The 13,923-nt window shown below is 36.7% G+C and overlaps 1 protein-coding gene across 5 annotated transcripts in view; it reads right to left on the reverse strand.

Annotated features, from left to right (window-relative positions):
- Upf2 (UPF2 regulator of nonsense mediated mRNA decay) overlaps window positions 1–13,923 on the reverse strand; it is a 111,966-nt gene that overhangs the window by 61,390 nt on the left and 36,653 nt on the right. For all 5 annotated transcript variants that reach the window (XM_076939456.1, XM_034510109.2, XM_034510110.2 and 2 more), the window contains one exon: window positions 12,795–12,880. In XM_076939456.1, the coding sequence (XP_076795571.1) occupies window positions 12,795–12,880 (86 nt within the window). The remainder of the gene's footprint in view (window positions 1–12,794; window positions 12,881–13,923) is intronic.

Raw genomic sequence — 13,923 nt, forward strand, 5'->3', positions numbered from 1 at the left:
ACAGATGCTCCAACGTTCTGAAGTAGAGCGAGTGTCCAGGTGTTCAGAGGTCTCTATAAATTGGCTAAGTTTTAGAAACTATGATTTGTGCTTCCCACAATTATAGTTAACTCAGTCATTCTGGATTTCTGATGGGGTTGAAAACATATAGCTATTGACCTTAAGAGTTCTTGGGTATTGCTGGGCAGTGGTGGCGCACGCCTTTAATCCCAGCACTTGGGAGGCAGAGGCAGGTGGATTTCTGAATTTGAGGCCAGCCTGGTCTACAGAGTGAGCTCCAGGACAGCCAGGCTTACACAGAGAAACCCTGCCTTGAAAAACAAAACAAAAACAAAAACAGATTTCTTGGGTGTTGCTGCTGGTATTTTAAAAAATCCTGGAGGACTGGAGAGATGGCTCTGTGCTTAAGAGTGCTTACCGTTCTTGCAAAGAACCCAGGTTTGGTTCCCAGCACCCACACAGAGGCTCACAATCACCTATAACTCCAGTTCCAAAGGATTTAATTCCCCTCTGACTTCCAATGGCTCATGTACACAAGTAGTATACACAAGTATATACACAAGTATATACACCCACACACACTTTGTATGTCAGACACTTGATTTTCAACAGATAAACCTTTAAAATATATTCAAGCTATCTCTCTATATCTGAAATACATACTTTAAAAAAACCTGGAACAAATGAACTCTTAATTTTCTTATATCAACAAGATAAATTTATACTAACCTGTACATTATAAATTCTCTCTAAAATACAGGTCCTTTGTTTTCCACACTTACTTTAACAGCACATGGTCTTTTTCAATTAATAATCAATTGTCAGGGGTGCTAGAGAGATGGTTCAGTGCTTACGAGCACTGGCTGCTCTTCCAGAGACCAGAGTTTGACTCACAATCATCTGATTCTAGGGAATTCAATACTCATTTCTGACTTTTGAAGGTACCATACACATATGGTGCAAACACATACATGGTAGGCAAAAAATTACTCATACACATAGATAAATCTAAAAAAGTAATTTCAAAACTAATTCAAATATGGAAATTTAAACTAATCATCTGTTCTCCTGACTCAAGAACTGAGGCTGCAGAACAGAACAAGAAACTAGAAGGGCCTGGTTAAGGCCCTGCACACAGTACTTCTGCCATGATGTCAGGGCCAATGCAACAGCCGTTCTGTTCACTCCCTGCACACTAGCATTCATCTACCTCATTTGAAACCTCGGCATCCCTCCTTCATTTGAGGAGAATACACTTTCCCAACACTCATACTATATTCCTTCATTGCATCCAAGTCACTTCAATGAAACCCACTGAATATCCCAGTGAATTTGCAAATCCACCTTTCTCTCTGCACCACCCCCACCTCGTTTATCCTGTAATCATTTTTAAAATGGAATTTAACAGTCAAGTGCGGTGGCACATGTCCATAATTCTACCTGAGAGACAAAAGCACAAAGATTGCCCATGAATCTGAAGCCAGGCTGGTCTACACAGTAAGCTCCACGCCAGGCAAGACCACAAAGTAAGAGTCTGTCTCAAAAACAAAAACAAGAGACTGGATGATGGCACAATGGTTAGGAGCCCTGGCTGTTCTTCCAGGGGACCTGACTTCAATTCTCAGCACCCACATGGTGGCTCACAACCATCTGTGACTCCAGTTCCAGGGGATCTGACACCCTCCTCTGGCTTTTGTGGTGTATACATATACATGCAGGCAAGGCACTCACACACAAATTAAAAACAAAACAAAAAGAACCTTTAACATCATATATAATTTACTTATTGAAGTTATTTTTTATCTTGACATCTCTCCCCCCGTGAAATGGTAGGTGTGGAGATAGTTTGCCAACATTCAAAGGTAGTTCTTGGAACAAAGTTAGTACTCTGTATTCATATGTGTTATATAAACAAATCTCATTCAAGTGCACTGTTAACAAGTACTCTAAGATGCATATTATCCCACCATACTAAAGAAGTACCATCACCCTCCTTTTTTTTTTTTTTTTTAATAAGATTCAAACTCAGGGCCTCATCTGTATACACCAATAGCTTTTTTACTCATTGAATCATCTTTCTAGCCGTCCAGTGTCTCTTAAATATTTCAAACATATCAAACTATGAGATTATATATATATATATATATATATATATGAGATATATATATACACATATAGTACATATACAAATATATATGCACATATATAAAAAGAAACATTAAAGCCTTAAAATAGATATATTTAAAATCTTTAATGTTTCTTTTTCTACATATCTGCCTGGATTTTTCTAAGACTCAGTCTTGAATTTATCTCATATTAAAGGTAGATCTTCCTACCTCAAAAGATCTGTATTAAAGGTAGATCATCCCACCTCAAAGATGCACATTAAAGTGGGTCTTCCCACTTCAAATGATTTAAGAAAAAAATTCCCCATAGGAGTGCCCAGCCATTTCCATCTTGTTAATTCCAGGTGCAGTCAAGCTGACAACCAATAATAATCATCCCAGTGTATGTATGTGTCCTTCTTTCTCCAATTAACTGAATCTACTTGGAGAGTTTTCCTGATCCAAACAAAAGTGATGGCATTCATTCCCATCTTAAAGTGAGCAGGAATCCACAAGTAGGCGCTTTTGGCCAAACTGCGTATCTTTTAAACAGCTTAAGGACTCAAGAACAGTTTGTCTTTCATACCATTTCAGGTAATTAGTAATCTTAATTTTTGTTTCATGTAGCAGTGACCTGCTCCATTTCCTCAGAGTATTCTACTCCTATAAAATAAATAGCTCATACTGAATTTTACCCTGCTGTATCTTTAGTTCTGTGTCCTTTCACTGCTTCACAAAATTCCTTACATTGTGAATAAGACAGTAAATAAAATATGTCTAGCTCACTGCTAGTCACGGCACTCTGAATTGTACATTATATTGGTAAAATGTCATATACTGTTTAAGCTTATTGAAAGCCGACTCATATCCCAGACTCAAGCAGGTTTACTTCCAGTATCCTCCAAGACTCTGTCCTGAGGCAGGCTGTCCCTCTTGGCTCTACAATGAGGAGAGGAAATATACCAGGCAGGCATGGGCATTTAGCTGTGATTACTTTCTAACTGATGTTACTATTACTTATCTTGTATTATTAAAAATGTCTGCAGTGTGCCAGGAGCAGTGGTGGCACAGGCCTTTAATCGAAGCACTGAGGCAGAGTTAGCTAGATCTTGGACACTTGGGAGGCAGCAGACCTGAGTATACACAGCAAGATGCCCATCTCAAAACAAAACAAAACAAAAACAACCAAACTGTAGTGGAAACAAGCAGCATAAATTGAGCAATGGGAAATTTATCCTGGAAGAGAAATTTAATCTGAAACTCCAGCTGACTGCCAGTTTCTCTGGTCCATTTTGTGGATGTTTCTAAGTGTTCTGTTTGATGACATTATCTGTTGCTACTTGTTCTTTAACTTAGAAGCCTTATCTAAGGGGATACTCTGCTCCATCTGAGACTTGTAATCGGGAACTGACTGCCTCCTTTGGGCTTCTCTAGTAATTCTGCTGGATGTTTGTAAGCCCAATATGATGGTGCTGTCTTGGCTCTCTCAGTGAGACTACTCCAGTTGTCTCAGCCTGATTTGATGACATTTGCTATTTCTATAAATCTACATCTGCTGTTTCTATAAATCTACCACTTGCTAGTTATTATTTTACTTTTGCTTAATAAACTCATTCATTTAAAACAGAAAGCATAGCTAACATAAGTCACTCTCAGGACAATACAGAACACTTTAGGATGCTTTGTCTTTTCACCCTTCCTAAGAATACATAGAATCCTAAGTGAGCTGAACTGTAAAATGTAGATAGCATCAACCATTTTAAAGTTATTAAAATAGAAAATGAGGTATTTTAGTCAACTTACAGACCACATTTCCCCTTCCTCCCTTTCTCCCACCCTCCCTCCTCTCTCTCCTCTCCATTTCTCCTCCTTCCATGCCAGTGATTTGAATCTAAGACCTCACTCATACTAGGCAAATAACCTGCTCTCATCTTGCTTCTTGAGACAAGGTCTTACTAAGTTGCTAAGGCTGTCCAAAGTCTCCCAAGACCAGGGAGACCCTGAACTTGAGAGGTTTTTTTTGATTCATTCATCTCTGGAACCACATTTATATAGCCCAAATGCCACTAGGCCTGGCAAAGAGTAAACTTCTGCATCACAATATAGTGCAAAATCTACTCAGTTTTCTAAAAATTAAATGAGAAATAACTTAAGATCCTTCTTCTCAAAGATCCTTATTCTCAAAGCTGAGTTCTAAATAGTCTGATAGGAATAATTATTTATTAACCAACAGTAAATAGTGAACAACATTAAAAACAATTCTCCTAAAACAACAAAACCTCAGCTGTACTTCTAAGAACCACAGACTTACATACATCACTTACAGTTGATGATCAGCACTCAGTCACTAAGCTCAAGAAATACAAAGACAGAGAACTCACATGTGCTTGCTCCTGAGAAGAACGTCTTCCCGCATTTTAACCCACTACTGAGTTAGCCTTCTAAAACAAATGTCCCCTTCCCCACTTTTTTCCCTTGAAGGCAGAGCCCTTCTGCATAGCTGGCCATAAACTTGCTAATTCTGTAGGTGGGGCTAACTTTAAACTCACAAACCTCCTGCTTCAGCCTACCTCTATTTTTAATCTAAAAAAAATTGAAAAACATATTTTACTGTTGAAAGGTATGAATTTTATCTCTTCTCAAAGCTGCTTTGGAAAACACTGAATATGAAAGAAAATACTGCTATGGCTCCATTTAGAAAGTAGAGGAGCTCCGAGTTGCAGAGAATTTTCTCAGCATGTGTAAGACCCCAGATTTGATTCTTGGCCCTGCAAAACAACAATAGCAATTTTACCATAGAAAACACTACAACAGGGATGACAAGAAGGCCTAGTGAGAAACGGCATTTGCCACCAAGTCTGACAACTCAAGTTTGATCCCTGGAACCCAGCGGTGGAAGGAGGAACAATTCTCACAGGCTGTCCTATACCTTCACATGGCCTACCTGCGCTACACATAAGTACACACACACACGCACGCACGCACGCACGCACGCATGCAGTATACTCTCACAATTAGAAAATAATACTAAAGTAGAGTACTATTCTAAAATGACAAAATATAATAAAGGCTGGGGTCATTTTCTCTGAAAACCATAACCAAGTCACTTGGTCATTTTCTTTTTCTATTGCTGACATCCTAAATAAAACAGCGCCACCACGTGGTATAGTTTACTAAGAAGTAAAGGAGGACGCAAAACAAAAACAGAAACAAATCTGATTCTTTCCATTTTAAATTTAGTGAGGATAGAAAACCAATTTGAAAGTCTCATAAAAAAATATCAAAAACCAGCTGGGCCTTTAATCCTAACACTTATAGGCAGAGGTAGGTAGACCTCTGTGAGTTCAAGCTTAGCCCGGTCTATATAGTGAGTTCCACGACAGCCAAGGTTACAAAAGGACCCTGTATGGAACAAAACCAAGTGAAATACATGTAAAGAGAGTTGTGTTTGCACCACCCTAAGAAAATCCTGCACATTTACCTCTCAACACTTGGTTAACTCTATGTGGATTCAAAGTCACTAAAAGAACATACACGACAGCAGTAACTAAGGAAAGAGATTTTTAAGGTATTTTCCCCGGTTCGCACTTTATCAAAATCTAGCTTAGGTAAATGACCTTTGGGTTGATGAAATGCTGCATAACTTGATCTGGGTGGCAGACACATATGCTTATTTAAAGATTAAATATTCCATGTAAAAACTTCTTATTTTCTCTCTGAATGTGGTGTGGCTATTACGAATACTCAAACAACAACACTCCATATTTGCAAAGTTTCACAGAAAGGACTCAAGTACAGGTCCCTGCTAGGAAATGGGTGAATCTTGAAAACATTATGCTACAGTCAAGAAGTCAGATATAAGGGGTCATGTATTGTGTGATTCTACTTAAAAGAACTGTCCACTACAGACAATTTTTGTTTGTTTTTCATATTTGTCAGCCTTATCTTTACATTTTTAAATGATTTATCTATTTTTATTTCATGAGCATTGACTGGTGTTTTGCCTGCATATATATCTGTATGAGGGTGTCAGATCCTCTGGAACTGGAGTTACAGACAGTTGTGAGCTGCCATGTGGGTGTTAGGAATTTAATTTAATCTGGGTCCTCCAGAAGAGCAGACAATGCTCTTAACTGAGCCATCTCTCCAGCCCCGAAAGTTTTTATTTAAAAGGGAAAAGAAGGATAAAAGTCATTAAGAGTTCAGCATTTTCCTCAACAAAGTATACACACTGGAAAACAGCTAAGCTCACTACCAAAATCTACATATAATCTATAGACTTATATACTCAAATATATAACTAGTAAACGATCTATTTCGTTACTAGTTTCGCTAGCATACCTTTAGCCTGGCTATGTTAGATGAAAGGAATCCCAGCCACAGTAAGGAATAGACACTCTGTAAGACTCCATCTCCTTAGGGAGGATGATCATCAAAGTGTCACAGAATGGAGGAGTCTTTTAGGACAGGAGGCTGAAGAAGAGATATGCATGGATGGCTAAGGAAGCCAGGATTCTAAGTAGATGATAAAAACAATTTTCTTGCTTTTTCTCTCAAGTGAGTTCAAGCCAACATTATATGATCCAGACAGATCAAAGAGTAACTTTTTACCACTAACACTTCTTTCTCATTCCAGAATAGTCTAACCATCCATACTAAACCCTACTCACTTGTGTTCCTTCCCTCTCCCTTTCTCTGTCTCTCTTTTCTGTCTGTCTGTCTGTCTGTCTCCTCCCTCCCACCCACACATACACAAACACATCTTTTAAACTGTACCAGTTATCTTTCTTAGTCAAGAAATAATAAAAGTTTCCAAATGAATGGCAATGAGAAAACTGAGACATGAATGACAGGAACCAAATCATCTTCTTCAGAGGCAAGCCAAATTGTACAAGTATCATAGAAAGATATAAAATTTCTAGAAAACATTAAGTCACCACATGTCAAAACTACAGAATATCTAGATCCATACTCAAAAGGCCAAGACACATACAAAGTAACAGAAAGAAATAACCTCAAAGATAGAAATAAATTTTTAAAAAGCCAAAAATTACAATAGTAACACAATAGAATTAATGAAAGATCTAAAAGCTAGGGGGAGTTTTGGTAGGAAAAAGACCAGAACTAATAAACCACTAGTTAATATAATCAAGAAGACAAAAAGGAAGTACAAATATACTTTGTCAATCACAGGAAAGGGCTGGGAAGCCTGAAATGGTTAAATACGGTATATTCATAAAGAGAAACACTGCAGCCTTCTAAGAATGAACAAGAGAAAGATCATACTGAGAAGAAAGATATACATAAGAGGTTGGGAAGAACCTTAACTTGGCTTTCTTGTATATGCAAAATAAACCTGAGGATACATGTAAGAATCGAGACAGTGGTTCTCAGGGATACTTCTTTACTGAAAGACGCCTGACACTTTTTTGAGAATGTAACTTATTTTTTAATAGTATATAAAACTAATTTAATAGCATATAAAACTAATTCAAATGTTTTTAGACAAAGCATTTTCTTTTGTTTTTCATTCTAAGACAGGATTTTGCTCTGTGACCCAAGGTGGTCTTGAGCTTACTGTATAGCTGAGGTTAGCCTCAAACTTGGAGCAAACCTTCTGTCTCAGCCTCTCAAGTTCTAGGCTTATAGGCTTATACACTACAATACCCAGCTAAGTATAGTTCAAAAGCACTTCTTAGTATTAGAGATGTGTAAAATTCAAAGCTCCTGTCCTGTCTCCTGAAGAGCTGATTGTTTTTACAGTCTGGTAACAATACAGGCAGCGAGTCAACAACTGGAACATAATGAGCCTGATTTCTTCCATGAAGACATGACAGAAAGACCCTAAAGAGCACTCCATTTACACAAGGGAAATAAGAACAGCTGTTCAAGCAAGATGGTTACTGTACTAGGGCTTACAAGGTAAGTCACCACTCCCAGTAAAAAACCAAGGAATCCCATATGGTAGAAAGAACTCCACTTCCAGGGGTGGAGAAAAAAATATTCAGCAGGTCACTCTACAGAAGTCACTTTATACACATCAGGATTTTACAAGAGGACTTAAGAATTAAGACTGAATCTGAAAACAAACACAAACTACAATAAAAAAAAAAAAAAGGCATTAAAACTAAACATGTCACATAATTTTATCGACTTCTGATGTTAGGCATTGTGTTTAGTGCTAGAGATAAAGTAGTAAATGTGGCCCCTTCCTGCAGTTTACAGTATACAAAACAATATCCTCCATACACGGCCGGGAATCTAAGAAAGGGGTTGTGCTGTAGCTTGAGGCCATGATCTTCCCAGTCTCTGTACACAGACTGCTATCTGTCCCCCCAGACTTGCCTTCCTTGCTCACCCTTTGGGTAGCTAATGGCTTGGTATTCCTATTACACAATTCTTGTTTCGTAGGAGCCTTCTTTAGTTAGTTGCCCCAGACTAAATCTTCAAATTCCATTTGCTCTATATTTCAAAGGCTTTTCTCTTCTTGATAATAAAACTAAGAATTATTCATCCATCTTCTCTATACATTTTAAGCTCTATACAAATACAAAAGTGAAATCAATCTGTTCACTATTATATCTTCTCTAATAGTCACAACATATAGCTGACAATTATTTAATGATTAGATTTTAGAATATACTTTCATCTTTATATGTTTAATTAAACAACTTAAATTATTATATTAAGCATTTAAGGTAATATTAGACTATGAAGTCTATTTCTCAGAGTTTAAGATGTGATACAATTTTTGTAAAAAAAAAATCTTTGAGACAGGAGTTTATATCTCAGGCCTGAGATGCTCTAAGCATCTGAGGATGATCCTCAACTCCTGTTCCTCCAGGCAGTTTTTCTCTCAAGTGCTGGGATTACATATCTGTACCACCACACCCAGTTTAAATGCATCCTTTTTCTTTCTTTCACATTTTTTTCTTTCCTCTAAACCAGTGGTTCTCAACCTTCCTAAAGCTGTTATGGTTTATTACAGTTCTTCATGTTGTGATGATCCTCAACCATAAAATTATTTCCATCGCTGCTTCATAATTGTAATTTTGCTACTGTTATGAATCATAATATATGTTTTTGGATAGTCTTAGGCAATCCCTGTGAAAAGATCATTAGACCCCTAAAGGGGTTTTGACTAACTGGTTAAGAATGCTACTCTAAACTCATAAATTCCTCCTATTTTCAGGTCTATGTTTTTAGCACAATTGAACTACTGTAACTTTCTACCCAGGACTTGGAGTGGGCTCACTTGGTAAAGGGCCTGCTGCACAAACATGAACTTGAGCTTCCTCCTCTGCACTCACGCAAACAAATGGTGCTTAAAGATCTTTTTCTTTGAGATACAAACTTTTTACTAAATAAACTATATAAACATTTAAAATAATCATTAAAAATTCAACATTAGAATTTATAAAGACTCACTATAAAAATATATCGAGAGTCACTTATGAGAAGAGTAAAGTTTTCAACTGGCTGATAATTGAATTGTATATTTTATATAAAGTTTTATCTAAAGTTTTAGCTGTGGTCAGTACACCAGCATTTAACCTTTGTATTCTAATCTGTGTATACTTGGAAACTGCAAAACTGTTATGTGCCTACAGAGTATGTGTCATATTGTCTATGAAATTAAAGAACATTTGACAAGATTAAACAAACAAATGAACAAAAAGAAAATCCTTTTCTTTCTCAGATTTGGGTGGAGGTACCAGTATACAGAGAAAGAAGTTGGTCTTTTATAGGTAAACCACACAGCATGGTTCCTTTTGTTAAATAACATTTTCATTTTGCATACTGACTTGTTGTTATATTATAAAAATGAGTCTACATAATTATTGATACATGTCTTCATTCAAACAAAAACACATGAAAAAAAGCATAAAAACAAGTATTCCTTTCTATAAGGTAAAATCACCTGAAAAAAATTAGTTCAAGTAGGTTGGCATGATAACTTTAATGGAAAAGGTATTTGTCACCAAGCCTGAGAAGCTGAGTACAACCCCCAGGACCTACATAGTAGAAGGAGAAGACCAACTCTCTGGTTGTCTTCTGATCACCACATGGGCACTGCTACAAGCATTACAAGTATGTGAATGTACACACGTACACCCAAACACAAAATAGATCAGTAAAATGAAATTATATATGTACATAGAGATTTTTAAAGCAATCTAAGACATTGGGGGAAAACTGTGGACTTTTCATCAATTCAAAGTGTATATATTATCTCTATTTTCATTTGTATGAAAACAGAACCTCAAGTAAAGCCTTAATATTTGACAACATTTTTCTCTTACTTGTACATAAGATAATAATACACATAAATCAGTAGCACCTCAGATTTGATAAAGTATATGATTTCAAATGTTATGGCCATAGACAACAAAGTCATCTTTCTGAATTATATTGATTATTATCTCACTGTATTAGTATTCCTTCTCTCTCTACCTATTAAAATGAAAAAAAAAAAAAAAAAACCCACACTCATATTAACACTGCTGAGAAAGATTTTAAAGAGTGGCTGGAGAGACAGCTCAGAGTTTAAGAGCAGTGATTAAGGACCTGGGTTCAATTCCTTGCACCCATCTAAGGTGCTCAGCAGTATGTCTAACTCGAGTTCCAGGAGATCCTACACCCTCTTCCAGCCTATCTGGGCAACAGATGTACATACAGTATAAATATGCACGCCATCAAAATACTCATGACCCATAATAAAGAAAAAATAATTTTTTAAAGATAAAATGTTAAGTAAGCCAGGCAGTGGTGGTGCATGCCTTTAATCTCAGCAGAGGCAGAGGCAGAGGCAGGTAGATTTCTGAGTTTGAGGACAGCCTGGTCTACAGAGTGAGTTCCGGGACAGCCAGGGCTATACAGAGAAACCCTGTCTTAGGGAAAAAAAAAAAAAAAAAAGTTAAGTAAAGATTTGGTTTCACTAAGAAAGTTTTAGTAGTACTAAAGTAACTCTGGTCTCTATGTATCAATAGACTAGAAACTCTTCAATCAGATCCCTCAAAATCCTTTATCTTTGGAGGCAAGAACCAATCTTAGCCATACTGTAAACTAATAAAGCAGTTAACATATTTCCTTTCCTTTCAGATTCATTGATTTTATTCTATTTAACATGCATGAGTACTTTGAGCACATGTATGTATATGTATCACATGTACGCCTAGTGCCCGCCAATGTCATGGCACAATAGAGCATTAGGTCAAGTCCTCTGAAACGGGACTTACAGACATTATTTATAAGCTACCATGTGAATGCTGGGAGTCAAGCCTGGGTTGTCCTCTGGAGAACAAGTCCTTATAACCACTGAATCATCTCAAGGCCAGCAAACTTCATAATTTTTTATTGAACAGAAATGACCAGGCACAGTGGCCACACCCATAATCCTATTGTTCAGAAGATTAAAGCAGGAAAAACTCAAATTTGAGGCAGACTGGGCCATAGAAAGAGTTCCAAGGCCAGCCTCAATAGTTAAGATCTTGTTTCATAAAAGAAAAGAATACTACAATAACAGAAATAGCCTTCCTTCAGATCTAGGTCAAAGTCTGAATAGTTCTGAAAGATACAGTAGAGATTTTCAATTAGAATAACAGAGCATCAAACTTCTCTTTGCGTTACATAACTGAGTATCTTGAGTTACTAACAGCCCCATCATTAACATAGCTTTCATTTCATAGCATCATTAACATAGTTTTCAGTTTTACTGAGTGAAAAGTCTATGCAGGATATCCCTTCTCTAACATTATAGCTCAAACAATTTGAAAATTTTCATTTAAGCTTGAGAGTTACGTATACTAAATTACCATCATATCTATACAAAAATATAAACTCTTCCAAAAAACTCTACAAAACTTATTTTATTTTCCCCTCAGAGGGGAAAAATATAAACCAATTAACCAATTGCTTCTAGCCATTAGTAAGTTTATTATTTAAAGGTTTTCTGTTGTTTTACTTTTTTATTTGTTTGTTTTTTGAGATAGGCTCTCTCTACATAGCCCTGCCTGTCCTGGATATTATTACTATATACACCAAGCTGGCCTTGAACTGAACTACATGCTTCAGTCTCCTCACAGTCTCACAGTCTGACTCAGCCTCAGGGTGCTGAGATTAAAGATGTGGCTCACCACACCTGGCCATTTTCTTTTATTTTTTTTTTTTCTTTGCTTTGTTTTGTTTCATTTTATTTTTACTTTTTTGAGAAAGGATTTCACTGTGTAGCCCTGACTGGCCTGGAGCTTGCTCGCTATGTAGACCAGCCTAGTCTTAAGCTCATAAGAGACTCACCTGCCTCAGCCTGAGTGTGCTCAGGTGGACAGGCATATGCCACTGATCCCAGCCTGGCTTGTTTTCTAAGGTAAGAGTCTCACTGCACAGATAGTCTAAGCTTACTCCACCTGCTTCAGCCTCCTCTGAGTGTTGGGATTATAGTATAGTGCACCACACACACCAAGTTATTTTTACTATTAAATATTTTATCTTAAAATAGTATGTAAATACTAGAAGAATTACTTCTATCAGAACAAAACAAGACAAAAATTAATAAGGCCCTAGAAAATATGCTAATAATAATAGCTGCTGAGCTAATAAAACTAAGCCAAGTGATCACTTTAAAGAAATAACTCAGTAAGAATGTTGATCTTATATTCCCACAAACAGTTTAATATTCCAAATACTGACCTTTGCCTAGGAACTATGAAGAGTGCCCGAACCAACTTCTTCCTGTTTGCCTTTGTGTTCATGTTCATGCAAAAGTCCATGGCTGCCTAAAGGGGGAGAAAAAAAAAATTTTTTTTTCTTAAAATAAAAAAGAAAATCCTCAACTCAGCTACTAAAATTAGCTAAAGTTTTAATTCTTCTTAAACACCCCAAAACAGTTTTAAGACACTAGAATTATAAACAATAAGCACATCCCAAACTACAACATTAAGCCTACAAGTCCTTTCCCTATGTGAGTCAAAATATACATTTCCTACTTTTAAAAATATGCAACTTTGTATTGAGAACAGAACTTAACAGTAGCTTCCAAACCTACCATGAGTATTTGGCAAGTATCCTTAAAGTTGAATCTATGTCTAAAATAAGTAAATAAGTTCTAGGATAAGGAGCCTGTGGCGCAATCCAGTGGCAGAATGCTTGCTTAGTATGTGTGAGGCCTGGGGTCACATCAGAAAGACTTAGCCTAAGTAAAGAAAGCTACTAATTCTAATAAGGACAACCAAAACACAGTATTTAGGAACTAAAATGTAACTAGTATTTCATCAATGTCTCAGATCTAATAAAAACATAAAAAGAAAAACAAGAAAAGATTTACACTCTAGAAAGTTCCTGGAAAACAGAAACATTAGTTAGCTGGTACAATTGTCCCTGCATACCCACAAAGAGATTGGTTCCAGAAATCTCCCAGAATATGCAAATTTACAAGTGTTCAAATTGTTTATGTAAAATAGCCTAGTTTTTGCATGTAACTTAGGCACATCTTCTCATACACTTTAAGTCATCTCTAGATTCCTGACAGTAACACAACAGTTTATAATTTATGCATGCTTTATAAATAGGTATAAGTAATAATGATGACCTAAACAGAAAGTGTGTATGTGTTCCGGACAGATACAGTTTCCTCCCAAAAAATATTTACTATATGTGACTGGTGGAATCCACAGAAGTGGAACCAGCAAATATGGAAGGATGCCTGTACTTACCCTGCATCATCTAAATGAATTCCAGAAAAAGACAAGGCAATAATTTTTTTGTGTGTGTGTACTTCTGTCTGTCCTGGAACTGGCCCTGTAGACCAGGCTGGCATCAA

The sequence above is a fragment of the Arvicanthis niloticus genome, chromosome 8 (genome assembly GCF_011762505.2).
Source record: "Arvicanthis niloticus isolate mArvNil1 chromosome 8, mArvNil1.pat.X, whole genome shotgun sequence".
Classification (NCBI taxonomy): domain Eukaryota; kingdom Metazoa; phylum Chordata; class Mammalia; order Rodentia; family Muridae; genus Arvicanthis; species Arvicanthis niloticus.